The 27869-nt window shown below is 49.4% G+C and overlaps 3 protein-coding genes across 4 annotated transcripts; 1 reads left to right on the top strand and 2 right to left on the bottom strand.

Moving 5' to 3' along the window:
* Nucleotides 1-615: 615 nt before the first annotated feature.
* On the bottom strand, nt 616-10205 carry GGA2 (golgi associated, gamma adaptin ear containing, ARF binding protein 2; the record flags this gene model as incomplete). The annotated part of the gene is made up of 17 exons (XM_080353889.1): nt 616-726; nt 989-1099; nt 1485-1654; nt 2160-2329; nt 3137-3255; nt 3522-3577; nt 3825-3989; nt 4252-4371; nt 4853-4934; nt 5740-5877; nt 6665-6745; nt 7215-7318; nt 7613-7736; nt 8955-9053; nt 9505-9580; nt 9667-9751; nt 10178-10205. The coding sequence occupies 17 exons, from the start codon at nt 10203-10205 to the stop codon at nt 616-618; spliced, it is 1839 nt and encodes a 612-aa protein (XP_080210015.1).
* Nucleotides 10206-10902: 697 nt separating this feature from the next.
* On the bottom strand, nt 10903-17638 carry EARS2 (glutamyl-tRNA synthetase 2, mitochondrial; the record flags this gene model as incomplete). Its single annotated transcript, XM_080353962.1, has 9 exons — nt 10903-11183; nt 11762-11897; nt 12018-12148; nt 12974-13127; nt 14040-14148; nt 14821-15293; nt 15574-15763; nt 16615-16770; nt 17230-17638. The coding sequence occupies 9 exons, from the start codon at nt 17636-17638 to the stop codon at nt 11100-11102; spliced, it is 1842 nt and encodes a 613-aa protein (XP_080210088.1). The 3' UTR covers nt 10903-11099.
* UBFD1 (ubiquitin family domain containing 1) lies at nt 17475-27842 on the top strand. Of its 2 annotated transcripts, XM_080354120.1 has the most exons (7): nt 17483-17664; nt 17894-18154; nt 18225-18433; nt 19534-19599; nt 19804-19909; nt 22329-22411; nt 23630-27842. In XM_080354120.1, the coding sequence occupies exons 1-7, from the start codon at nt 17637-17639 to the stop codon at nt 23738-23740; spliced, it is 864 nt and encodes a 287-aa protein (XP_080210246.1). In that variant the 5' UTR covers nt 17483-17636; the 3' UTR covers nt 23741-27842. The 2 variants fall into 2 exon arrangements, with proteins under 2 accessions (XP_080210247.1, XP_080210246.1); XM_080354121.1 differs by lacking the exons at nt 22329-22411; nt 23630-27842 and adding an exon at nt 22157-22322 and having other exon boundaries at nt 17475-17664.
* The last annotated feature ends 27 nt before the right edge of the window (nt 27843-27869 follow it).

Here is a 27869-nt window from a genome sequence, read left to right as displayed (position 1 = left end):
GGGATTTCACAAAGCCCGGCCTGAGAGGGGGCTCCGCCCGGCTCCCCGGCGGAGAGCGGAGCCCTGGAGCCCGCAGAACGGAGCCGGACGAGCGGCGGGACCGGGGCTGTTCGGCCGTTCCTCCCTCCAGCACAGCCGTACCGACCCCACCCTCCCCTGTGTGCCCCGCTCCCCCGCTCCCCGCACAGCGCAGGCGGCCCCCGGAGCGCCCCGGGCCTGCCCTGGCTCCAGCCGCTCTGCTGCCAGGTGGTGGCACAGGGTTGGTTGGTTTGTTTTAATTCAAAAATAAAAGGTAACAGGAGAGAGGGAAAACTGGCCGAGGAAGCAGCAGGAACCACTTGGATGGAAGAAGCGCTTGGGCTCCTGGGGAGCAGCGGCAGCTCCAGCAGAGCCGGGGCAGCAGCAGCCAGGTCGGCAGCAGCCAGGTCACCCTCAGTCACAGAACCACAGAAGGGCTGGGGTGGGATGGGAGCTCTGGAGATCATCCTCCCGCCCCACACCACCCCGCGGGAAGAGACGGCGGATCCCGTGGAAAAGGGCCGTTACGGAGTCCAGGTGGCTCACAGTCCCTCCAACCGCCACGGAGGCAACACGGCAACGTCCCAGCTGCTGAATTCAGCTCCTGCCCCCGAGCACCGCGGCTGGGAAGCCGGTGACCTCTCCCACCTCGCTGAAGGGCTGCACACCACGCGTGAAGGCCAGTCGGTACCTCAGCCGGACGGGATCCTGCAGCAGAACGGAACAGAGAGGGGCATGTCCTGGGGGCAGAGGGCTGTGCCCCTTTGGCCTCACCCCTTGCAGCCTTGCTGCTGTGAATCGCTCTCTGAAAAACCCGATTCAGTGGGAAAAATGTCTTCCCAGCACAGTCCAGACCGCTCTGTCCCTATCCTGCATCTCCCCATTTTTCATACAAGCACCGCACCCACTGCAGTGACAGTCCCAGTGCTCTGCCAGCCGACTCCATCACTGATCCCATCACCGCACATACCTTGTGGGGGTTGGCAAGGAGCAGGACCTGGGACACCACAGCGGGCGGGACGAGCGGGCTGAAGGCAGGCAGCTCAGAGCCTGATGGCGGCTGTAACTTGATTTGCATGGTCTGAAAGACGAAAGAAGAGGAATGCTTTTTGCTTCACGCTGAAAAAGTGCTGGGAGCATTACCAAGCCACAGAGCTGGTTAAAGATACGTCAGCCAGATTTTGTCATTCAGTGAGAAGTGTGCCCTTCCACAGCCTGCATCTAATGGCAGATCCTCCTCAAGAGACAATTCTGTGCCGCACAGACCCAGGCAAAACAAGAGCCATACCCAGGATGCTAAAGCAGCATGTCTGGAGCCCTGTCCAGTTGTCTCAAGACCAGGGACACAATCTGTGAAACAGGCAGCACCATGCAACAGATTCACCATCCAGAGCAAGAAATGGCAAACTCTCCTCAGGATATTTCTAAGTAGTCCTGCTCTCTGCTACTCGTCAGAGGCTTCTCACCTTTGGGACCGCAGCTTGGAACACGATGTCCTTAACTGGCTGAGCTGATGTGCTCAGCATGGACAGAACCATCACCAACACGTCAGGGCGGCCAGGAGCTGGTTCTCCGGAGAAATGGAGCATGGCCTTGAACCCGTGCCGGTCGTACACGGTCAGCGGGCAGATGCTGCCTGCAGGGACGAGAGGAGAATAGAAACAAAGCATGGATTCCCTTCCCTTCTAGGGGCAGAACAGCAAGGATGGGATAAAGAACAGCAAAAAAGAAAGGTGAGTACAGACTTTTACTTCCTCCAGCAAACTCACAGACCAAGCAGCATACAGCACCTGCATGGGATTTCCATTTTACCCCTAAGGAGAATAAAGGAACCTGAATGTCTAAATTAGAGATAGGGAGACTAAGAGCTCAGATTTTAAGTCAGATAGAGATGTCAGGTATGAGTCCAAAACAGATTTGATGGGCATGTACAAGACTCGGCCTCCTGTCACCGCAGAGTGGTGAATCCCCATGTTGGTGTCACCATTAGCCCATCCAGACCTATCAAGTCCTTCATGGAATAGCCATTACTTTTGTCCAGCCAACCCACACAGCATGAAGCTACTTAGGCATGTTTTGCTGCAAAAATCACAGAGGAGCTCTAGTAAGCAGAGCTGGGGCCCAGAAATCATTGCACTTACTCGGTGTAATTGAAATTAAAGGAACAAAAAGATTTTCTAGAGATGCGCCATGGACAGCTGGATGCAAAGAGGCAGAAGGCTGCGGCTCCTGGCCAGGGCTGGACAGTGAAGTGTCTGCTGTTGAGCTGGCTGGAGGATCTGGAAAGGGCAACTTCACTGGTGAGAAATCCCTGGAAAGAAAAGCATGTAGAAAGCTTATGTTAACTGAGGAGGCTTCACGGTATATACCATCTTCTGCTGTGTCCATTTGTATTCTAAATCCCTCATCCCTTTTAGGTGTAAACAAAGTACAAGTTTACAGTCTCTGGCTTGTTGAGAAATTTGAAAATTGCCTCTATTTTATATGGAAGAAGCTGCTGTATCAAATTCTTTAAGGCAGACCTTGATTTCTGTTACTATCATGCAACTTCATTTCAGGGCTCTGGAAGTCTGCTCTCCCTGCGCACAGTCTCTCTGGAGCTCTACTCAGTGAGATTAAACTAAATTCTAGCTCAGAGACAACCCAAGAAGCTGGGAGTCTCCAGTACACTTTCCTGGCTTGCATTATGGCAGACTAGACAAGTGTATCGTAATGGTCACCTGCTCTGAAGATTTAATGATTTAATTTGGTTCACAAACCATTAGGTTTCCACTGAATGCCTGGAAACTACTTTGTCACAGCCTGCAGAACACTGGGGAAAGTGGTTTTTTGAGTCACAGGCTATTACAAAGTAAGGTTTTTGTTCCTTTAGCTCAAGGTCACCTTATTACTAAGCCATAGGATTTGTCTCCCCAAGTTTCTGACCCTCAAAAGGTCTTAGTTTGCAATTACACAAAGTGCAGTTAACGGGTACAGAGCTGCTGCTTCAGAGCCAGAGCAGGGATGGACAGCTTGCCATCACTGACCAGCTGTAGTTGAAAGGTTTTCCCAAAACTCTGTGCTGTAAAACACTATTTCTCATCCCCAAAGTCAGACCGTATAGGCAGAGTTTGCTTACAGGCAGAAGGTCTCGGTGCTGGGTGGTGGAGGGAGCTGATCAGCCCAGCCCTGTGACTCCTGCAGCCCCAGCGCTCCAACTGCGCTCACCATTGCACTGTGGCCATTGTGCACAGCAGGCTGAAAAACACGGCACTTCATGCTATAGAATGTCAGCAAAAATCAGACTTGTTGCACTGAAAAGAACCTCGTTTTTAATCGCACTACTTAAAATAGAAATGAGTGATCTGGTTGCAAACTGCAACTGTGAAATTGTAGGAGGATTCCAGTTTCCTTACAGAATAGAGTGGTGTAAAAAAAAGGCTGTCAGAGAAAGCAAGATCAAGACTCGTGTCTGATTTTTGCCCTTTGAACCTTATGGACTAAAGTATCTGAGGATCACTCACCTCTGCTAAGCCAAAATCAGGTGGTGGTTTCTGTACAACAGGAGAGTTGCTGAGACCTAAGGAAGACACCAAAATGCCACAGATCAATTACAGAAAACACAGGATTTCCACAGGTTCTTCCTCTGTTGTCTAACAGCAGTTTCACCATGGTCTAACAACATCAAAGAAACTACATTCTTGAAAACTTACAACACTCCCCCAGCTAAAAGGGTCTCATTTCCCTTAGGACTGATATTAAGTCTACGTTCTCCTCTCTTTATTAAACAGCACAAGGTAACACTGCACTGACTTGTACATACAAACCTAAGGAGGTTAAATCCTCCTCAAGCAGACAGGCAGAGGTTGTGCTGCCGTGCCGGGAGGTGGTGACCATTGCAAACTGGTCTTCAGGAGACTGGGGTGTTGCCTCCAGCTCGGAGAAGTCAATCAGGGCATAGGTCTTCGTGCACTTTGGGGCTGGCTGGCACGCTGGAGGAACAGCAGAGAGTTAAAGAGAAACCTCCTGAAAGGAACGGAATGTTTATGGCAGAGGCACACCTGAAATGGCTCACAGTGAAGAACTTCAGCAATATTTTCTATCAACCATACGTAAAACCAGATGGTCACATAACAGTTTTCCTGTGTTACAGGGTTTTCTCCACATTTACTCTCCGAGCAGCACTTCCTTTCTGGACACCGCTGGTCCCCAACATGTGGGAGCAGAGCGTGAGCGCTGCCAGATGCTCGTTACCTGTGACATCGGCAGGGCCGGGGGCTGAGCCACCTGCACCCCCGTGTTCGTGGCCAGCGACCACCCGCCTGTGCCGCCCCAGCGCCTGCATGAGCTCATCGTTGGCCTGCAGAATTTCAGCTGGAAACAAGACAAGAAACAAAATATTGATGTTCTAGGAGGGGAGTCAGATCCCCAGCCTTTCCAGACTGCTCCTGAGGAAGGTACTGTGCACCCACGGACCTGCCTGGAGCATGGGCTGGTGGGACAACCTCCCCGCAGCTCCCAACTGCTTTTCATTCCACTTTCTGAAGTGCAGCATTTTGCACATCCATCTGCTGATTTCTGGCCTCTCTCTAGTTACCATGATCACTTTGAAATCTGATCCTGTCTCTAGAGCACTGACAGTTCCTGCCACCTCTGTGCACTTTATCATTCTCTGTGGGTTCTCTGAGTGTACCTGAATCTATAATCCAGGGCTGCGCAGCTGAAGAACCCCGGCATTCATGGGCAGGAATGAGATGTTTGAGTCATAGCTGAGCTCTTAGGTTTGCTGTTTAAGATACCTATTCAGCAAGGCATCACTTCAGAATAGAAATCCAAGGACAGAGTTGGCTCTTACCTAGAGCCTCATCGTCATCAGCTGTCTCACTGGCAAGGCGGAAGAGCAGCGGCCTGAGCTTCTCGCAGCGCTGAAACAGAGTCTGTGGAAGGAAACATTTCATGTCATTGCTCAGGAGATCCTAGACACTCTCACTTCTCTGTCTCTGTGACCACATACAAGCGATGCTGCCTCTAGAAAAAGATGCACTTTCTGCATGCAGAAATGTGTCCATGTACAGCAGCTGCACTCCCAACAGCAGCCGACTCCTGACTGTGCTGTCACACACAGACACAGTTCCTACCTACAAAAATTCACTTGTTTAAAGTTTGTTGGGTTTGTTTGTTTTGTTTTTCTAATTTGAGAGTCTGGTTGACATCCTAGTGGAGTTTCAGGTATTTAAAACCATAAAGCTATTCTGACAGCCCTATTAGTGACATCAAACGTTTCCTCAGTTCATTGATAGGTATGAACAGCAGCAGACCAGGAACTCTGGGCAGAAAAAAGGGGAATCACAGAAAGCAGAGCACAAGCTGAAGAACCCAGAGCTTTGTGCTTCTCTGGTCAGAGCTTGTCACACCCACAGAGCCATGCCCGCCACAGGGTCTCCGTCTGTTCCACCACTGCTGCAACAAGAACCATTTCCCCATCAGACACCCCACAAAGAGCAGCTGAACTGGGCAGAAATTCCAAGCAGCACAGTAGGACACAGTTCCATCCCAGTGTCTGTTACACTGGCAGGACGGGCCATTATCCATCAGTGTTGTTGGAAACTCTTTCTGCCGTGGTCATGCTCTTGCCGTGGCAGAAGCTGAGTACACCACACTGCCCTCTAAGTCCTGTTGCCCAAGGCCCTCCCAGCCACAGCCAGACAAAAGAACCTCTTACACAGGAAAAAGCATATTTACCTGTAGGGTCTCCTGGTCAGATTTGGATAATTCTTGTCTCCTGTAGCTTTCCAGCAATTCGTCCATACGTTTAACATTATCAGAAACTTCACTGATGGCATTCGCTCTTCTGGATGCCTTAGCTGACTTTTCTTGTTCCTTTGATGAAAAATGAAATAAAAGCAGATGATGATTTGGCTGATACAGCCTGTGCACATGCTTGGCTGAGTCACTCTGGGTCACACTTGTTGGGCAGCTGCTTCGCACTAATATCTTACTGCAGCAGAGGAGGCACAAGGCAGCGGGAGGACAAGGACTGACCCCCAGCAGCTCTGGTGTCTGTGCTGCCCCACAGCTCCCAGACCAGGGGAAGGACCCCTGCCCAGGCTGCTGGTCCATGAGAATTCATTTAAGCACAGGCACAAGTCAGGCTGCAAAAGTAGAGCTGGGAGTTGGTAGGTTCTGCACAAGAAGCGCACTCCCAGAACTTCTGCGGGGATTTCATTAAACCAGACCAAATCTCCTGTTTCTGCGGAGAACAGGGGTGCCCTTTCAGGTGGACAGTGACACCAGACACAGCAGACGTGCCCACACACACTGCAGAAAGAGGCAGTTCTGGGCAGATGCGCCTTCTTTCCACCTGGGAGCTGAGTGTGCTTTTGGAGACTTTCTATCACTAAAACTGTGCTCCTGCCAGGATCCCCAATGTGGAAGCATCCTGCCATGCAGGCACCTGGTGCATTCCCTCTGCCTGGCAATGGCAGCTTTTAGGGAAACAACACAAAACAATCCCTCACTGTAATTTCAAATAACAAATAGTGAAACTCATCCCTGCTCTGCGGCAGCATCACGGAGATCAGGTACAGAGGACCCACTGTCAAAAACCGAATTGTCAAGTCCCGTCCCACGCCCCCGGCCACAGACCCCATGGCTCTGCCGTTCCCACCTCTCGGATGGTGCTCTGGATCAGCCGGTTGGCAGCCTGCAGGTCCTCAGAGCGGCGGCTCCGCAACAGCCGTGCCAGGAGCTGCGGGACAGCAGGACAGCGGTGAGGGGAGATCCAGCACAGCACACGAGCGGCTACCGAGGGGCACTCGCTGCTGCCGTCACGTCTATAACACCCTGGGAACATGTGGGCTCGTGTCCCACGATCTAATCCAGATTATACCACTGCTTTCTACAGCTGCTGCACAGACTATTGGGCTGTTCGGGATTGGAACCCCCTGGCTCTGCACAACTTCTGTAGGACCTGGAGAAACCCTCCCCTGGGAAAGTTTCATAGAAACTCATGTTTTTAATGTAAAAAAGTTTCACTTATTACTAAGCAAAAATTTCTGACGAAGCATCAAAGAATTCTTTAGCTGCTGTGCAGCAACAAGTATTAGCATTATTCTGAGGATGCTCTGTCTGAAACAGCAAAAGCTCCCAAAATACGACTGTGTTTTCTCATCGGTACAAATCAGAGGGGGAGCAGGCATGAAAATCCACAGGTTTACCTTGGATTTCTCTTCGTCTGTGTCAAAAATTGAATTCTGAGATCTGGGAGAAGGGGGAGGTAAAATTTTGTCTTTTGGCACTTTGGGATCTTCTTTTACAATGCCTGGAACAGATAACAACATTTGTTCAGACCCCAATGCTCACCAGTTTGTCCTGAGCTGCTCTGCGCAACACAGCCCAGCCTGAGCCTGGCTCAACAAGGCTGCTCTTTGCTGAGTCTCTTTTGAGCAGTTAAAGCACCCTTAAATACACGAACAGCCTTGTACATGTGGCCTTTGCTCTTTTCTCCTTGCACACGTTTTTAAGAAGCTGAGTCACAACGCGGGGGGCAGAGCTCTGTGGTCTGCAGCCGCGTGACTCGCCGGCGAAAAAGGAAACAGGAATAACAGAACTAAACCTTGTTTCTTCAGCATCTGATAAGCATCCCGGATTTTAACTTCCTGAGGAAACCAGACTGTCCAACTGAATATTACTTCTGTGACTCTTGACTTGACTTTTTCTGAAGTCCAAATCCCGTAGTACTGAAAAACAAACAAAACTGATTAAAACCAAAGAATTAGTGCCAGATACGACATACAGGTCTTGCCCCAAGCTGGTTGTGTGCAGAGACCAAGCAGCAGATGGATTCCTAACACTTTATTCACAGTGTTATCAACTGTATCTGGTGGTATAGGAAACAGTGTGTACAGCTGTGGTTGTAGATACGAGGAATGCCATTATGCATGTGATTATTACATAAATATTATATGACAATCAAAAAATGTCAAAACTTCTCTGAACAGTTATTGAGCCCGAACCCAAAAGTGGGCTGTTTCATTTTAGTGAAAACAGTTCTGTGCTTGAGTTCAGTTCCCTTAACTGCCTGCAATGCAAATAGCACCGCTGGCTCACCCAGGCCTGAGCAAATGAAAACTGAACAAAACTAGAAATGAAAGTTATTGTATTTTATCAGCATCTGAGTGTTCTGGTTTTTTTCTCATTATTGCCTACAAGCACTCACTTTAATCTATTGTAAAAACATGAGGGAGAATTATGAAAGCCACACACATACCTCCAAAGCATCAGGCATTTCAAACTCATAAAATGAACTCTGTTCTGTCAAAACCACAAACACATGTGGTGGCATATCCTCTAAGCTTTGTTGTTACATTGAAATAGCCTTACTAAACCTGGGACCAAGAGAAGAGGTTTTCTTGTCTGGCTGGACATTTCTCTGAAATCAGCATTTTGCAGCTGTGCCACCAAGGTGACATGATGGAAAATGCAGCCTGGACAAGTGCAAATGTCGCAGGACCCACAGACAAGGGGAATTGAGCACTGGGCTGCTGGGGGGGGTATTTGAGAAGCTCCAGGGCTGCTCGTACCGCCGAGGTTTGAGGACAGGGCACACAGAACCACGGGACAGGCTCTAAGCAGCTTCTGGCAGCTCAGTCCTCTGCCATCTCCACAACCAACGTGCTGTAAATCATCACGAGGCAAAAGGGCCACAGGCTCAGGGGTCACAGAACAACTTCAAGCTCCTGTAGAGTCCCCAACCTTCTCAGCAGAGCTGGGAGGAGCCACAAGGGAAAACCTTTTCACAGCTGGTTTACACGTTTTACAGGGGGATTCACATCCAGTGTTTGTGTCTGGGGGCACAGAACAGATTCTGCTCTGAGATTAGTTCTATGTTTTCACATCCAGTGCAAAATAAACAGTGTGTCCCCCCTGCAACGTCCAGCGTAACCAGGACCACCTACCTTTGGGGAAAGCACTTTAATCAGCTCATTCAGAAACCTGAATTTTGCGATTTCATTGTGGAATCTTTCACCGCAGATATTCACACAGGTCTCGAGCACCTGCAGGAATCAAACCAGCACCAGACAGAAACCGTACACACAGCTCGTAGGGAATTTTTTAAAACTTTGCCATTATAATACTGAATCTAAGAACTTGCTGGCACTGCATTCACAAACACAAGATACTGAGGAAGTTGCGCAGCAAGAACATGTATTTTTCATTTCTCCAGCCTTCCTAAGCAGCATGTCCAGCACTGTCTGCCCTGTTCTACCCATCACTAACAATTTCTGGGCCACCGAACCTGCAGTGGGAACTCAGGGCAAACCGCAAGAGCCACAGAGAATGAAACACCCCAGCAGAACGAGGTGCGGAGGAATGGCAGTGGCCACTCATCGTGACACCCTGTGTTCTGCATTCCTTGGGCAGTGGGAAGTTAAAAGGGACAGACGGCCAAGAGACAGACAGCAATACCAACCCTACTCCAGGTCTCTGCTGCCTCCCTGCACTCACCGTGAGCGCCCGAAGAGCCTCCAGCTCCTGCGGGGACTGGATTTTGTGTGCCAGCAGCCTCGGGGCGAGCGACGGGCTGGGGAGGGGCAGAGCAAAGTCAGACAAGCCACGAGGTCCCAAGAAACACAAATGCCGCTGATTCTGTCTGTCTGTTTGCCTTACCCGTCTGTGTCAGCATTCACCTGGTCACAGAACCGCTGGATGCATTCCCAGTTTTCCTCAGGGATACTTGGGTCGGTGGCTTTATCTTACACAGGGGAAAAAGAAAACATGGAAAAGCAGCTGTAGCATGAGAGGCGAGTGAGCGAGCAGCACAGGCAGGAAGCTGCTCAGACCTCACTGTGCCACCAGCTGCTTCAGGGCTTCTTGTACAAGAGGCAGAAATGGAAGACGTCGGACGAGCAGGAAACAGCTGGTACTAAAAACTGCCTAAAAATACAGTCCTGAGCACACACTCTTAAAGAGTCGCAGTCACAAACTGAGGTATTCAAAGCAGCAACAGCGCAACGTCGCTTTCAGCACGGAGCATGAGAAACTGCTAAAGAAGCCTTTACGGGCGGGATGGCACTGCAAACCTGGCCGTGCTGGGACACCGGCTCAGCTTTCACCTCTGGTAACACCCTGCACGGCCCGTCCCAGCGGCAAAACCAGCCCCGGCCCCAGCCCCACTCACTGAGCCAGCGCTCCAGCTCCCCGGCCATGGGCTCTCGCTGCACCCCGTTGCCAGCAGGAACCAAATCCACCCGCCAAAGCTCCTCACGTGGTGCCGCTCACCCCCCTGGGAGCCTACATGAGTTCTAGTGGTGTGGAAGCATTTGCTGTAGGCGTGGGTTGGCTCCGTAAAACACCACCCCCCCAACCACCGCCACCCCCGCGGCTGCTCCTCCCCTCGCTGGCGCGCGGAGCAGGCACTGGCGAGACCGGAATCAAAAGTCACAGTGTTAATTTAATAATTAAAAGGCTGTCATCCAAAAAGAGGAAAAACACACCAATCTCCTCGTCAGGGATCCTTTTAGCAGAACCACATGCGTGACACAGCGCACAGGGTGAAGAGTTCCCCTCTCCCAGCAGTTCGCCCAGCCCGGCAGGATACCAGGGCAGCTAAGAGGGCCCCAGCTATCATATACATATATTACATATTTATATATATTTTAAAATACCCTCCCCACAGTATTTGTTGGGGTCCTTTGTAGTTGTAGCTGTAGGTACTCTGACTGCCTCTCCAGAAAGAGACCGATCATTTCAGATGAGCCATGCTGGTATCAGGAGCAGCATCACTGTCTGTCCACGTGGTTTGAATTTAAACATTGATAAAAGTCTCTTTCTCCCAATGGGGAAACCAGGTTCCTTGCACAAGATGAAAGCAGAAGGATGGACCTAATTCTGTATTGGGTTCCTCTCCCAGACAAGCTGGTTGATGCTTAATGCAGACACACGCGGACCTGGAAACTTCATGGTGACAAGTGCCTGCTCTAACGCCAGCTCATCCGATCACAGGTGATCACACAGGTCAGAAAACACAGGTCTAGGACAAGGACACGTGTTGCCTGCACCATCCGAGTCCACGGCCCAACGTCGGTGTCGTCTGTCTCGGGTCAACTAGAGAGCGCTTTGTGTATCCTCCCACACACCTCCTTGGGTCCCAGGGTCACCATCATCTCAGCGACACTCGGTCCGTGCTGCAAACACATCAGAGTCATTGTACAAACGGAAACTCAGGCTTTTCAGCCACGGCGGAAGCAACAGAGGGATCAGCTATCAGATTGCTGTTAGACTGAGGGCAGGGGGTTTGTCAGCAACCTCAAAACAACCGTTTGGCGCTTTTTTTCCTCCCAAAGTAAAACACTAAGAATGGTCAAACTGACCCAGAAGGATTGACGCCAGAGCCTAAGCTAGGAAAAGGTTCTCCAGAACTTTTGTGAAACTTGTTTTTGGACTTTGTAAAAGCAGTTTGCACATAAAATCCCAGTTTTGCCCAAAACCTACAGCCTTGCCAACACTCCCTACAGCTGGTCCAGAGGTTTTTCTAACTTCAGATTTGCGACCAGCATATTCACACTTTGACAACTTCTGCCTTTCTGAAACTTTCAGAACAGCCTTTTCTTCAGAATTGCTGTACTTCAGTACACTCGCTTCTCACAGAGACTGATGTCAATTCTTGCAAGATGTCCAAATACCAGTATCTTGCTACCAGAGAGAAGACAGCTGTTTAAAAAACGGAGATGAAGGTCCCAGTCTCAGAATTGTTATTTTTTACCTGCTGTCCACTGAGAGCCAAGCGAAGGAGCTTCATCACACTGCTGTACTTTGTCTCCTGGGTTTGCTTCTGGATGCTTCTCAGCTCTTTGTTCAACTCCTCCATAGTCAAACCACCCCCCTGCCTTGTCATGAGCCTTTAGGAAAGAAAATGCTCTTACAGGGGATGCACAAAACACAGGATTCTTCCCCAGAAACACCTAATGACTTCACTGGCTGCCTCTGGGGCAGGCACAGACCTGGGCAGAGACACTTACCCTAAGACTAGCTTTCCTATTTCATCTGCTTCTGCAGAAACAGTCTGTAGCTGCTCTCGGGACACTGAGGGCCTAACCCACAGGTAAGAATAATCTGATGACACCAGGTTCTTCAGGAAGCTGATGTGGCCCTGCAGAAAGAAAGCAGAGCTGTCAGGGCCAAGAGTTAAGCTGTGGGGAGCAAACACACCCTGCCGGGATTCACAAAGGTTGAAGAGGGACCCGACACCGCAGTGTCCCCCACACTGCTCAAGGAAACAGAACCGCTGACATTTAGGCAAATGCAAAGAGGTTGATTGACTTTGCTTCCCAAGCTGGAGCAGCAGCCGAGCAGCAGCACCGCATGCTGCCTGGTCAGCAGTGCCAGCACTGAGCTGTGTCCCTGCAAGGACCTTCCCCCCACAACCCGCCACAGCTGTGGTGGGAAAGTTTGCAACGCTCCTCTGGACAAAGCTGCAGCTGCCCCAATCCAGCACTGCTGACAGCCCTGCCTGGGCACCACCCAGAGACCTGACAAGAAAACCCTACAGAAAACCTTACGGGACATGGGTTAGTGCCAGAGTTAGGTTATGGTTGGACTCAATGATCTTGAGGGTCTCTTCCAACCAAAATGATTCTATGATTCTACAATTCCGTGATTTGCCTCCATGGCAGGGACACGTCCTCCCTCTGCTGAGGCTGCTCTCTGTGGGCTTGGCAACGTACAGACGAGCTCGCGACTCTGTAGAGACCGCCAGGACGTTCACCATGCCCGTCCTCACTGGTTGGCTAACGACACCGCGGGGTTTTGGCAGAGTGTGCACATGGTTGCTGGAGCTGGCAGGGACGGCTGTTTGCAGGCTGCGGAGCCTCAAGATCAGATCAAAGCAGGGCTGGGACTCGGCTGAGTCGTTACCCAGGAATCCCACTAAACCTCAGCTCCTGGAACGGCAACACGGTGCTGCCACTGCTCGTACTTTTCTCAGCAGGAGGACTCGTTCCACATACTCCTTTTCTAGAACCTCGGGATCCACGTGTTGATCCCCATAGACCTGCTCCACCAGCAACTGCAACTCCTTGATTAGCTTCTGTCGCAGCTCTTCATTCTCAATATGACGGGTGAGGTGAACCCTGTAACAAAGAAGAAAAGTGCTTTTGGACTCCTTTGAGTTAGATTGGATCTAATTATCCCGACCTCACAACATTCATCAGTTAAAACTGTTAGAAAAGCAACATTAAACCCCAGACAGACACTACAACAAAGCCTTGGTGTTACCGCAGTGCAGTGCAGCAGAGATGTGGGAACTCAGCAGCACAGCATCCCCGCAGCACACGGGGGCACTTGCAGAAATACCCTCTGGAAGTGCTGCTTCTTTTTAGATGTTATTTTGGATCTAAACTTCAGACCTTTCATCCTCCTCGCCACACAGCAGGTGACAGAGTCACAGAATGGTTTGGGTTGGAAGGGACCTCTGGAGATCATCTAGTCCAAACTCCTGCTAACACAGGTACAACCAGAGTAGATTGCACAGGAATATGTCCAGGCAGGTTTGAATGTCTCCAGGGGAGCAGCTTGGTCCAGGCTCTGGCACCTCACAGCAAAGAAGTTTCTCCTCATGTTCAGATGGAACTTCCTGTGTTTCAGTTGGTGCCCGTTGCCCCTCACCCTGTCACTGGGCACCACTGAACAGAGTCTGGTCCATCCTCTGACACCCACCCTGGAGATATTGATCACATTGATCAGATCCCTCTCAGCTTCTCTTCCCCAGCTGAGCAGTCCCAGTTCTCTCAATCTCTCCTCATCAGAAAGGTGCTCCAGACCCCTCACCATCTTCGTAGCACAAAGCCCAAGTCCGAGCACAGGAGAGGAGACAGGATGGTGTGAGTAGAAACTTCTATCTCATGATATCACAGCCAAAAAGCTGCTGTGCTGGGACCATGCTTGATCTAACAAACAAAATCGCCAAACAAAGCCAAGCGCTAGGAATAAATTCTCACTGTTGTACACATTCTTAACTTCACAGTTACCATGGATATTTATACCTGTTGAATTCTGGCAGCTGTTCAAGATCCAGGAGGGCAGAATGGGATGTAATTCTGCCTATTTCAAACTGCGAGATCAGCTCCTCCAAAGTTCTCCCCATTTGCTTCTCTGCAAAGTAACCAAAAGCGAATGACATACACACGCTGTCCTGCAGGAACTGGCATCGCTGCTTTTCATGATGAGCCTCTGGCTGGGGCAGCCGCACACTAAGAAGTGACAGAGAAGAGCCACTTTTCATGGTGTCAACAGGGATGTGGAACAGCCCAAACAGCCAAAAAGCACCAACAGCCAGGAAGCTCCACTGCCCGAGGAAGGTTTCACTCCCCACCACAGTTCCCGAAACACAAGTTAATTTGTGATCCCCACACAGCAAGAGCAACAAAGGGAGACACTGATTCAACTTCTCATGGTCTTTCAGGTTAAACAAGAAGTGCAACAGATGTAACACACAGCACTGCAATAATTAGCCACAGAATCCAAGTTTTCCCAAGAGTTCACAGGCAGTTTCTTCACCTTGAGATGAATGTTGTCCCAAATGGGAGCCCACTAAGCATCAGACTCAATGTGAATGGCTGCACAGAACGATTCCCACTACTCAGCACACCACCCAGCCTTTCGGAGCTCTGCAGAGCCCTGGTGGCATTTCAGTGACTGACTGCTCGCCTGACACATGCTTCCTCATCCCTTCAAACACTGTCAAAGTGCTCAGCTATTCAAATAGACATCACCCCTTCCCCAGAGTCAGCACAGAGGAGTGTCTGGCATTGAGCCTGTGGTTACCTGGGAAGCCAGAGCCGCAGTTCGTGATAATGTCCAGCAGTGCCTCGGGCAGGTAGCCTTCCCGAGCAAAGTGCTCCAGGAAGATGTCCCCCTGTCTCTTGGACAGCTTGCCCCCGTCCCTGTTCAGCAGCAGCGGGAGGTGGCCGAACTGTGGGGGGTCCCAGCCAAAGGCTCTGTACAGAAGGAGGTGCTTGGACGTGGACGTCAGCCACTCGGTTCCCCGCAGGACATGGCTGATGCCCATGTGGTGGTCGTCTACCACGTTAGCCAGGTGGTAGGTGGGGAAGCCGTCCCCCTTGAGAATCACTGGGTCACCCTCCACGTCTGCCACCTCGTGCCTGCTCCAGCCGTACACCAGGTCCTGAAAGGGCTGCACACCCTTCTCCAGGCGGAACCGCACCACCCAGTCCAAGCCCTGCGACAGCTTCTCAGCCACTTCTGCAGGCGTCAAGTGCCGGCACCGGTTGTCGTATCTTTGAGAAAGGAGAAGGAAGGTCTCAGTTCAACACAGGCCAACCCCATCGGCCATTTTCACATTCTCAAGTCTCTAAATTGATCCCTGAATTTTAGCTGTAACCTGCCCAATACATGCCCAGTTAAACCATCTCATCTCTGGAGGTTGCTGCCCTAAGCCTGAGGGTTACACTGGCTTCTCTCTCAGGCAGTGAGGTTACAGTCCCACTGCTGCGTATCCTGTGGGGTTTTACCAGCATGCAGCACCAAGGGAAGCACCCAGGGGCCAAGGAGTCCTACCGTGGGGTCTGCTGTCTCCGCAAAGCCTCCTTCTTCAGCAGCTGCAGGCGCTGGGGGCTGCAGAAGCAGCGGTAGGCGGCCCCGCTCTCCAGCAGCGCGTCGCTGGCACTCCGGTACAGCTCGAGCCGGTGCGACTGCAGGTAGGGCCCGACGGAACCACCACGGCGAGGGCTCTCGTCTGGGGGAATACCTGCAATATCCATGTAATGGGACTTAGAGAGCGCAGATCAAACATTGAGGCTCTGGAGAATGCCCAGAGACGGCTCCCGCTCCAGGGCAGCCAGCTGAGGACCCAGAAGCCGAACAGCAGCCAGCATCACCAGCATTAAAGAACTGTGTGTGTGTAGCAACAAGCGGAACACAACAGAACCTGGTAAACAGTTGAGCAGCTCTGATACGCTACTTAGAGAAAAATATCACCAGATGTGCACACACCAGGTAGTGTCCACCTTTCTGACCGTAAAGGAGACTCTCACCACAGAAACACAGTGAGGCCTTGGCCAGTTATTTCACCTACTCCAAATTTCATTATCAATGTGACAGTCACAGACCCTCACAGCTTAAAAACCCATTAATGGTAGCATCTGTGGGATCTGGCTCTTCAATCTATCATAATTCTGTATTCTAAAATCACTCTCACTTTTAGCACTTAAACTCAAAAAGCAGCAGAGGATTAAAATGGAAAGTGACACTCCAGATCTCTTTTAGCAAATAGTCCGCATACAAACAATTGAGCAGTTTACAGCGAGGTCTCTGAGCTCCAACTTCTGACCTTCCCATCATGTCCTTGTGCATAATCTTTATTATGACTGCACATTGGGACATTTAGGCAACAGAGCCAAGCCTAACCAGTTCTGTCTGCTGTAAAAACTGCTTCCAGTAAGACTGTGCTGATGCCTCACTGGAGAAATAACTATATTTCAAATAATTCATAATCTGAAACACTGCAGAACTTGCTATTGTAAAAAATACTCTCAATTTGGTTACTATCTAAAAAGAAGATAATTTTTCAGTAAGTAAAGATGAACGGTGTCTGAGTACCTGCCCACTCCAGCATGTCCTCGATTCCCTCTGCAGCTCCAGGCACCACCCGGTTCTGATCTGTGTCTTCCAGTCTCAAAATAAAGGTCCCTTGGTTCTTTTTAGCAAAAATGTAATTGTATAAAGCAGTCCGCAGGCCGCCCAAATGCAGGAAACCTGTAGTGGTGGGGAAAGAGGAGATCATAATAATTAATGCCCGATAGAGAGATTTTAACCCGCACCGGGCAGGGGCTGTGACACACTGAGGGGACCCCGCACTGCGGACACCGACCGGCCCCCGGGGGCCCCGGGCACTGGGGATGCCCCGGGAACGGGGCTGGAGACCCCCGAGGGGGCGGGAAACGCCATTTTCCTGTTTTTCACGGGAAGGGACCGATCCCCCCGCCCGCACGGCTGGAATGACGTCACCAGCCGCAAACACGTCAGAGGGTCTTTTATCTCCGCACTACAGGGCGAACCCGGCCCGGGGAGCAGCAGCTCCCGCACAGCGAGCGGGCGTCTGGCAGCACCGGCACCGCCGCACACGCTCCCCAAGTGTTTGAATTCACGTTTTCCGACACAAAGCGCCGCCCCCGCCCGCAGCGCAGCCCCCAGGGAGGCGAGGGGCCGAGTTACCTGTGGGGCTGGGCCCGAACCGCACCCGCGGCCCCGCTCCCGGCCCCACCGCGCCCCGCAGCGCGCGCGCCATCCCGCCGCACGGCCCACGTGGCCGTGGGCGCCGCTTCCGGCCGCAGCGCGCAGCCAATCCCCGCGCCCGCCGCGGCCGGGGGGCGGGGCATCCCGTAAAGGCGCCGCCACCCTCCTCTTGCTGCTGCGCGGTACCGGCAGCGCGGGCCTCACTGGGCAGGGCCCCGGCGGCGGGAGGGGCGGGGGACAGCCCCTGCCCGCCCCTGCTCGCGGAGCCCGCACCGCCCACTGCGCTGGGAGGGGCGGAGGGGGCGGGGCTACGGGAGCCGGCGCGGCCCAGCAGGCGGCGGCGGGCGTTTCCCGGCGCGCCCCGCGGCGGATTGTACACAATCATCATGGCCGCTGCCGCCTCCGCCGCCGATGGTAGGAGACCGCGGTGCCGGCGGCGGGGCCGGGCGGCGGAGCAGCCCCGCGGGGTGGGGCGGGGCGGGGCGGGGCGGCGGTGGGGCGGGGAGGTGGCTGTGGGCGGGGGGCGGCGCGGCGGGGCCGCGGGGCCTGAGCGGGGCCGGGCCGGGGCAACCGCGCTCCGTCCCTCACTCCTTACCTCCCTCATTCCCTCCGCCGGCCGCGCTCTTCCTGTCCGCTCCCGCAGGTGCCGCGGAGACGGGCATGGAGCCGGAGGAGCTGCCGCGGGGCTGCGGGGGAGAGGGCGGCTCGCCGGCGGCGGGGCGGCCTCCGGAGGGCGAGGAGCGGCCGGAGCCCCCGGACGCGTCTGTCAGCAACGGCGGGGACGCGGCGGGCGGGCGGGAGCTGGTGGAGCTGCGGGTCATCTGGAACAAGAACAAGTACGACCTGAAGTTCTGCCTGGACAGCACGGGGGCCGAGCTGAAGCAGAAGATCCACTCGCTCACAGGTGTGTGGGCCCCCGCCCGGCCCTGCCCGCGGCCCCGCTGCCCGCGGCCCTAACGCGTGTTCCCCCGCAGGGCTCCCGCCTGCCATGCAGAAGGTGATGTTCAAGGGGCTGCTGCCCGAGGAGAAAACCCTGCGGGAGATCAAGGTGACAAACGGAGCCAAAATCATGGTCGTCGGCTCTACCATCAATGACGTTTTAGCAGTAAATACACCGAAAGAAGCTGCTCAACAGGAGGTCAAAGCTGAAGAAAATAAGAAGGAGCCACTCTGCAGACAAAAGGTTATTGATGACTCAAACGCGGTTATTTACATGCTTCTCTTGTATTACTCTGCAGTCACCTTTGGGTGCTGTTCCTCCTCAGAGCAGGTGGGGTTTATTTTCTTGCAGCTGAGCGATAGAAGGGTCCTGTGCACAGTTCCAGCAGCAGAGAGACGCTGAGCGTAGCAGAGCCTGGGGCTCTGCACAGCAGCGCTGGTGCTGAGTACAGCCTGCCATTTCAGACAGGGGTAAATAATGGACATATGTAATGGTTGTTAGCTCAAACACAGTCTAGATTATTTCTATCAAAAAATAATTAATTTTTATTGGCATAAAATAATTTGATCTCCAAAAGCTGCCATTGAAATGACCAGTGAGAGCAGCTCCTCCAGCCGCCCGAGCCCTAAAGGGAACGTGGTGTTGAGTGTTCCTTGAGCAGGGAGCAGAGCACAGCACAGCTTGGTTGGTGATGGTGATGCTGTGGTGTGGGGCTGAGAAAGGGTTTTCAGCTCCAGGTATACCAGCCCCATACTTTCCTCAAAGTAAACTTGATTAAAAATAAAATAGTACATCGTTGAACTTTGTGAAACATGCTTTTGTTTGTCTGGAATTTAGCACAATTCACTGTGGGTTCCATCACTGTTTAAAGGTACTTGGCCATGAACAAGCCATGAGCATCGTTTTGTAGTTACCACTGCTCTGATCCGTGGCTGTGGCCGCCTTGCTGCACATTGCGCTGTCAGATGTGGAGAGTGTTCTGCCATTCACTTCACTTTAAATCTGCCTTACCAGCTGTGTGATTCAGCATGCACAGTAGTAAAGTAGGACTCAGGATTTTTTCAATTTTTGATAGATGTATGGTTATGTATATGTATATTCTGGAAGGGATGTTAACCTTTGTGTTATATTGGGGTTTTATTAATTTCTGTTATTTCTTTAGACTGCCATAGAAAGTGCTCTGTTAACTCGGAAAACTAACCGTTTCCTGTGTGATAAATGACCATGAATAGTCATTAACTGTCTCTTGGTGCTGTTGGGATACAGTCAAGGGTGCAGCTGGAAGTAAATTGAAGAGTTCTCTTGCGTTTCTGTAAATTCTAATTTCTGGTTTTATATTGTAGCAACACAGAAAAGTATTGGATAAAGGAAAACCTGATGACGTGATGCCTTCTGTTAAAGGTGTTCAGGTAAGTACATAAGTACTCAAGATGTTGTAATCAGAAGAGAGAGACTTTTTGTGGTTTGAGACCTTTCTTTGCTGGTTCAATCGTTCTTTGCTACCTCAGCAGAAAACTGGAAAGATGGAACATCCATATGCTTAAAAAGTAAAGAGAACGTAGCTTTTCCTTTCCAGGTCTCTCACCATCACTTATTGTGTTGCCTCTTTGTAGGAGCGGCTGCCAGCAGTACCATTATCGGGCATGTACAACAAGTCAGGGGGAAAAGTCAGATTGACCTTTAAACTTGAACAAGACCAGCTATGGATTGGAACAAAAGGTGAGCAGCTCCCAAATTCTGAGCTGAGTAATTGATAATTGGGCTGTGAGTTGTGTGACCTAGAAATAGCTTCTGGTGTGTCTAAATGGTGTTTAGGGAATAATGTTGGTATTGTGATACTTCACAACTGAATTTTGCTTCCTCTTCTCAAATGCCGTTCTTCCAGATCATTTAATATTACTTGATATTTTACTTCTTTTCTTGAAAAACTTGAGTTCAGTTGTGCCAGTAAAACCATGTTCCAATCTGCTATTCATAGCCGCAAATGTAAATGATAATATTTGGCATTTCTGGCATATCTCAAAAGCACTTTCATAAACATTGGTTTGGGGCCAACATCACACAGAGGCTCAATGACTTGGCTAAGCGTCGAAAGGGAATCTTAAGACCGGGATTAAAACTCAAAGTTCTGGCATCTCTGTCGTTGTCTGTCCTTCCAACCAAAATTAGTCGGGTGTCTTGTTTCAGCGATGTGCAGCTGCAGGAACTCTGGTGTGTGTTGCTGTGCAGAGGAATCAGTTTACGGCTTGAGCAGTGCCAGGAGGAGCTGCCGGTGCTGGTAACGTGTCCCTGATACCCCCCAGGGCCACCCAGCTCCTCTGTGGTGACCAGGACAGTGTTGTAGTGATGAGCAAGAGCAGCAACAGCGCTTGCTCACTGTCCGGGACAGTCATGGCGTTGAATCCTAATATTAGCTTGGGATGGTGCCTCCAGCTGCTGCGTTACTGCCAAAGGAAGCAGAAATCTCAGAAGTTTTTGACCTTTCCCTTGTAGGATAGACTTGACTGGGAAGATTTTTCTGGCTTTAAAATCTTGATTGGTACCAGTTGCCGTGATTTTTCTCTTGGGTGCAGTGATGCAGCAAGACATTGTTCTTTTTCCTCTATAGGTTGGGCAGCCAGATCTCTTTGTTACTGGTAATATGTTCTAAATACATGATTAGTATTTAGGTAATTAATCTCTTCCTTCATCTTCTAGATGAGTTTCAAGTTTGGTATTTCTGAAGTGTTCTAGAGTAGTGTTTAAACTGTGAAATTTGATTCTTCTTGTAGTCAGCTGTTTTTCATGTAACCTGTTTCCCTACTTCTCCAAATGAGCAGCAGCTCCCTTCCCTGGGGAACGGTCGTGATTGCTGGCGGTGATTCCTGCTCTGAGAAACTCATGGCAGGTGCCACCACGTAAGGGCTGGAATACAACCAACTGCGTTTTAATGCAGTTTTTCACTTGCTAGTCCTGGTGAGTTGAATCTGCTTCTCCCCCCAGCCCCCCTGTGCTCGGCTGGTCAGTTTGTACGCTTTTGTGCTCTGAGGTTTGGTGTAGGTGGATGTTTCTCACTTGCTTGGTGTCGTTTTCATAGCAACATTGATAATATGGATTTGTCTGTTGCTGAGATCTCGTGAAGAGTAATTGGTTTGCAGGTGCTAAAGTAGTGCAAAGTAAGATTTTACTCACCAAATGAATGTCACAAGTCTGAGTGGGGTGTTTCGGAGTCAGCTGAGGTAGGGAATGTTTGTCTTTACATCACTACGTTTTTCTCCCTGTGTGCATTTTTTAGGTAGGTGCTTTTTTTCTGGATCACACAAATTAGTTAGGTATATCTGAGAAATTCGTAGTTCAGTTTCTGCTTTGTAGAGTGGTTATGGTTTTCTCTGCCCTATATCCAAGAAGATAATTTTAAGCTGGCACTGAAAGCTGGAACCGAAAGGAAGAATCTTGGAGTTAAGTTTTCAGAAAGAAGTGAGGACAGAATTGAGACAGAAACATCTGCCAGGAACCTCATACTTTATTATTCATGTTGGTTGCCTCTGATGGGCTGACATTACTCTGGCATGTCACTGAACTCATCTTTTTTTTCAGTTTCTCTCATTTCTTTCCCTGTTTTCTCATCAACATTTCCCTGTGCTTTTACAGTAACAGCTGAGTGCTGCCTCAGGGTAAGACCAGGACTAGGCTTTCAAAGCATTAGTGTCCTGTCTTCATTCAGCTTTTCAAGCCTTGTCATTTCCATAGAGCTTAGTTTAATCCTTGGAACTCAGTCCCGAATAGTCTTACACCTGGACCAGGTTTCGCTGTGGTGAGTAATCCCGCAGTCTGAGTGGAGTTCCTGTGGGAAACGCTAAATAAAGGCAGGGTTTTCCCCTCACCCGCTCACTTTAGGTCTGAATTGGGCACATTGTCATACTTAATGTGATGCAGAGATATAAAATGCGAGGAACTGTGTGATCCAGTTGTGGATTCCTTGGAAAGCTCGGCTGTGGGATGTGGGAAACGCCTCCTTGGCCGCGGGTGCCCAACATCACCCAGAGAGGAGCCTGTGGACGTGAGGAGCTGCTGGAAGCCAGGAGGTGGTGTTTGAAATGAATCTGAAATGCTGCTTCCTCATCCCTCAGAAATAATCCTTTGATCAATTTTAATGTAGAGAGAACAGAAAAGTTACCCATGGGGTCCATTAAAAATGTGGTGAGTGAACCTATTGAAGGACATGAAGATTATCACATGATGGTGAGTAAAGTCTCTACTTTCATAATATCCCATCTAATTCCTTCATGCAAATACCCAGAGTGAGGCTTTGGAAGGGGCGCAGGTGGAGGTGGCAGCAGCAGCAGCTCGTGTGCTGTGGGGTGGGAGTGCGGCCATGGGCTGTGTCACCGGGCACGTGTTTGGGTGGCATTTTGAATATCTGCTCTTTGCATCATAGAAACCTTGGGTGATTTCACACCAACATTAAGTGCTTAAGCATTATTTCATATCTTCTGTCTCGTGACTGTTAAAACAGTGAAGATAAAATATAGCTCATGATTTTATAATGTTAATAATATTTTCCTGTATCTAGTTTACTTTCTAGTTTCTGTTTATATAAACAAGAGGCCTTGCTGGAGGTTAAAATAAAACAGTGATTTGATGCTGTAACATTTTTTTCCATGTGTAATTTTATGAAAACCTGGTATTTGGTCTAGAAAAGTCACACATTTAAGAAGAGAGCTGTGCTAATTCTACTGAATTGTTGGCTGTTTCTTTTAATCTATGGGTTTTTTGGAGGTCTCGCTTTGCAAAGTACAATAACTAACTTTGAACGTTAAAGTAAGTTCCCTATAAAAGTCTGTTTCCTTCTTTAGGGGAAGAAAGGGGAAATGTTATACTTTAAAATTCTTGTCTGCAGGCGGGTGCTGATCTAGTCTTAGTACAAATACTTGATTTTTGATCACCCATGTAAGAAAATGTCCTCTGCAGAATACGCTATGATAAACTCTTACCCTAAGGCACGGGCAGAGGTCACTGCATGCCCTGTTCCTCCTCTCCTGTTTGTGCTGACAGCAGTTGGGAACAGGACCTTATGCCTAAATATAAAACTCTGTGAAATGCTATGATCATTGTCTTAGTTCCTGTTTGGCATTGTGGTCGTTTCTTTCGAGTTACACTTCAGATTCTGTCTTCCAGAATAGTTTCCTCATGTTCTTCAAATGGCCAAGAGCTTTCGTTGCTGCTGTGATATTGTGGAAGGAAAGAGCTCAGCATCTGAACTGGCACTTTGCAGTTCGTGTTTCTCTGGGGAATGGGGTTTTAAGTGTTTACCCAATACATGCTGTGTGCACCAAGTGCTGGAAGGCAGCAGTAGGAATAAGAGACTGGTTTGATGTTTTTAGGGCTGAGCTGTATCTGTCCGCTGGTATCAGCTGTTGTGTTTCCCGTTGGTAAATGTTGTCGTTTTTAACTTTGCAGGCGTTTCAGCTGGGCCCAACAGAAGCATCTTACTACTGGGTCTATTGGGTACCAACTCAATATGTTGATGCAATCAAAGACACGGTGCTGGGCAAGTGGCAGTATTTTTGAAAGCACGCTCACCTCTGGCACAGGAAAATGACACAAAGCTAAGGACACTGCTGGGAGAGGCCTCCACCGTCCCTGGATGTGATAGTCCTGGAACTTGTTAATAAAATATGAGAAACGAGGCATTGATGGAAGCCAGAGGTGATGTTCTTTCACCATTAGTTTACTTTTAACTTAAAAGTTTCACCATCCCTTTTCTGCAGTCAGCTTCAACCATATTTAAAGCAAATACAATGGAAATCAATAAATCTTAATTCACAAAATATTGTGTGTAATACACTTAAATCTGCTGAGAGTTGATCTTCCAATTTAGTTTTAAAAAGAAAATATTACAATGTATTATTGAGGATTTTTTACATGGTTTGAACAAAAATATTTTCATAATCTTTCAGTTACAAGCGTTAGACTTAATTTAGTTACTTGGTTGTGACTGAGAATTTCAGAAACAGTTTTTTAAAAATAAACAGTATGCAAAATCAATGTTTAGTAAGCCATATTCTGCTGGCCCTTTATTTCAGGTTCGACTCTTTGGTAGCAAAACTAATTTGTTTTTTTTAACCCAAAGACCCCCTGCTTATCTCTCTTTTTTCTTCTTTTTTCTTGCTCCCCCCTGCCCTTGTTTTCAGTACTGGAAGCTGGGGGTGGGTGCTGGGTGTAGCATGCTTGGAGCAGGTGAAAACCACTGTGGCTGTTCTGCGACCGCAATGACCCGGTGCTGCTTGCTGTCCCCGTCCATGCCACCCGCCCTGTCCCTCCCTCTGCTCCCGCTGCCTCTGCCCCCTGTGCCGCGGGCTCGGGAGCGTGTTCCTGGTCACGCTGCTGCAGTCACCGTGCAGCTGCTGCGATGCTGCTTCCCCGCGAGGGTCCTGCACAATGCGGGAACCAGAGACCTCCCACCTTCTCTGGGGTGGGGAGTCGGGGAGAGAGAAGCTCAGGTGCCGTTTTGGATCCTGAATAACTGCAGTAGTCTTGTGTGACCTGGATTTGGAAATTCATAGCAATCTTATTCAGTGAATCTTACCCAATTTAGAATATCTATCCAGCAACCGATCTTTTGAAATTTAAATCACCTTTCAGCTTTTCCTCTTGCTCAAGTTTACAAGAATTTCTTGCATCCCGTCCTGTCTGACGCACGCTCCTCGCCGTCAGTTTGTGACACTCTGTGTCATCTCAGCCATTCATGTGCCATTTCTCTCAGGTTTTCTGAATGGACCTTGCAGTCCTGAACAGGTGCACACTCTGAACAGATTGTATCATGCAGTCAGACTGAATCAGTCTTGCTCGGTCTTAAACCTGCGCCTAACAGATCGCTGTTCTGTTTTTAACACTGTAGGCCTGACTTTGTGCAATGCAAGTAGCTCAACATTCTGTGAAACTCAAGGAGAACCAGCCTTGTAGGGACAGCTGATCTTAATGGATTCTGTGGCCATTTCTCACTCTCCTTGATACAGTTGAATCTCGGCAGGTGCAAATTCCCAAATGAGCGTTTATTTGGGAGACTGGGCAAAGCATTCACTTTATGGTACATGTTAATACTACATATTTACCTGTAGACTCTTGATAGCAACATAAGCAACTTTTGGTTTTCAGTTAGGACATTCACACAATCCAAATTTAAAGATGTTTTGTATCCTACATATAAACTAGTGCTGTGCTTGTTGGTCTTGTAGCTTGAGACCTTTCCCTTCTGTGTCCAAGCCACCAGCAGCGTGTTTGGGATAATGCATGGGGACTGGAGCTGGGGGGACAGGAGCTGCAGGGACTGGAGCTGGCATCAGTTAGTTGGAGGTAAAATTACAAATTAAATGCAGCTATTACATTTCTAATTGCCAATCCCAGTGTTAAGGCTTAAACTTAAGATTCAGTACCTGGTGGAGAATATACGCCACAGGATAAAGAAAACAGGTGACATTGGCCTTTGCTGTCACTTGGGGCCACCTTTAACTTGCTGTCTTGTTGGTTCCGTGATTACCAGCTTCCACTCACTACTTGACATGCTTGGACCTACCTGTCCGTCTGTCCATGTTCCGTTTTCCTTTCCTGTTTCCTCCTGTCCTCATGGTGCTGTGAGTGACCAGGTGGAGGGGCCAGCAGGGTCTGTCCTTCCCATGGGCACAGTCACTGCAGCCAGGTACAAAACCTCATCTCAAAAGAAACTGCATATAAAAACTGGGTGTTACAAAGCAGTTTTAAACATGGAGCAGAAAATACTGTAAGAAGATGCGATACTATTTAGGTGCTTCTTTTCAAGTTGCATTTGATTTGAAAAATGATATTGTTTCACTTTTTTGTTCTAAGTGCAAAGTCTGAATTAAAGTACAGGGAAGTAATACTTACATAAAACGTTTTAATTGGTGTCTGTTGGCTTAATGTAGGAGGTTTCTTGGGAGTTCTTTGAAATGAATATTCCAACTGAACTTGGCAGCACCACTTTTAAGATCCTTTCTCTTTTGGAATATTGTGGAGCTTTGTATCTTCTGGTGTAGACCAGTTTTCCCAAAGCAATTACTGACATTAACTAATGATCTTTAGCATCTAAGAAAATCCCATCTCTTTACCTGGGTAGTGTCACAGCTTGCCTAACCGGGAGCCATTTCCAGCCTCTCTTCTCACTTAGGATTTTACCCTCGGATATTTGTGGTTGTCTCCAGGGCAAACTCAGCACAAGCGGCCCTGTGGAGAAATTTGGCAGTTAGTCCTCAGTGAGACATAAGCATTGTGAGTAAAGAGCAAATATAATCAATATTTTAAGTAGGCTGATGAAGATTGCTTTGGGATCCCACGTGTCATCTGCCGTAGGAAGTTTATGGTTCTATCTGGTGATTGCCACGCGTTCAATTAAATGACAATTCAATGATGTCCTGTCAATGGAGATCGATCCCCATTGTATATCTGTGTGATTCCCTGTGAACGTTCTGGGCTGTGAAGTTGTGCTGAGCGCTTTGCTGGCTTTACTAACCAGGGATTGACGTGCCTGTATGCAAACTTGGGTTTCCCCAGCACAGCACCGCATTTCCCTGGCACAATGCTGCGTTTCCCCCACTGCAGGGCTTCTGCTCCTGCTGCCCAGGCAGCGCCTCCCCCACAGCTCTGCACACCCCTCCCCTGGCATCCCCCTGGGCCGTCCCTTGTCCTTCCTCATGCCCGGCACCCCAGGTTTCTTCATCTCTCCTTGTCCCGAGTCGAGTGTTCCTTTCTTTGCTCTGTGCATCCCAAGCATGACCGGTTCCAGGGTTAGTGTTGCATTGGGAATGTAAAGTACATCACTAAACCTCATGTGGGTTTGAACGGAGATGGAATCTTGCATGGAAATCTTGTATTACCCACAAGCTTTTTGTATCAAGTTTAAGATGAAAGTAAATAATTAATTTCCGTTCATGATGCTGATGAGAAATGTGTAACTAAAATAAGAATGTTATGATGATGAAAGAGAAAAAGTGACCTGGATACAAAGAACTAGATAAGGAACTGTTAACATGCAATACATCATAACTGGTAACACGTGAAGACAATGTGCTGAACGCTGGACTTAAGCAGTTCTATCTGCTCCCTCACACATCAAGGGCCAGAGAAGCAGTTCCCCTGTGGTTCCCCTGCCGGGTGCGGGCGCAGCACCTGTTCCCCATGCCCACTGCAAGGTTTGGCTCCAGACTGTCCTTCCTCTCTTTACTTTTTATTCCTCCAGAACTTGATTTTTTCCAACACAGCTGTTTCTATTTTCAGTTCTGTACTCCAGCCGTCTGCACCGTTAGGATTGGGTTGTTAGCACCTTGTTTTGCTCATTGATGTCCTTGTCACTGGGGGAGGGAGGATGGGGACCAGGAGAGCTGTTGCAAGTCTTGTATGAAACATACGACTGTGTTACCTTCTAGCCAAGGATTCGCTTTCTGTGGCTCATGGAAGTTCACTATGTCTTATCTGTATTCTAAGCAATTAATTCTTTGGTTTTATATATTAAAAACAAAACAAAACAAGTCTTATGTGTGTGTGTCCACTGCAGATTTATTTTAAATGGAATATGTAAGTACCATGTATTATGGTATTTTTAAATAATCTATTGCCTATTCCAGGGGAGGGGGAGATGACATATTTAGTCTTAGATTTGCACTGCTGGATTTTTTTAAGTGTAACC

Source organism: Nesoenas mayeri, assembly GCF_963082525.1.
Source record: "Nesoenas mayeri genome assembly, chromosome: 15".
Lineage (NCBI taxonomy): Eukaryota > Metazoa > Chordata > Aves > Columbiformes > Columbidae > Nesoenas > Nesoenas mayeri.
The sequence above is the reverse complement of the archived record's forward strand: the minus strand, read 5'-3'. Positions and strand labels throughout refer to the sequence as shown.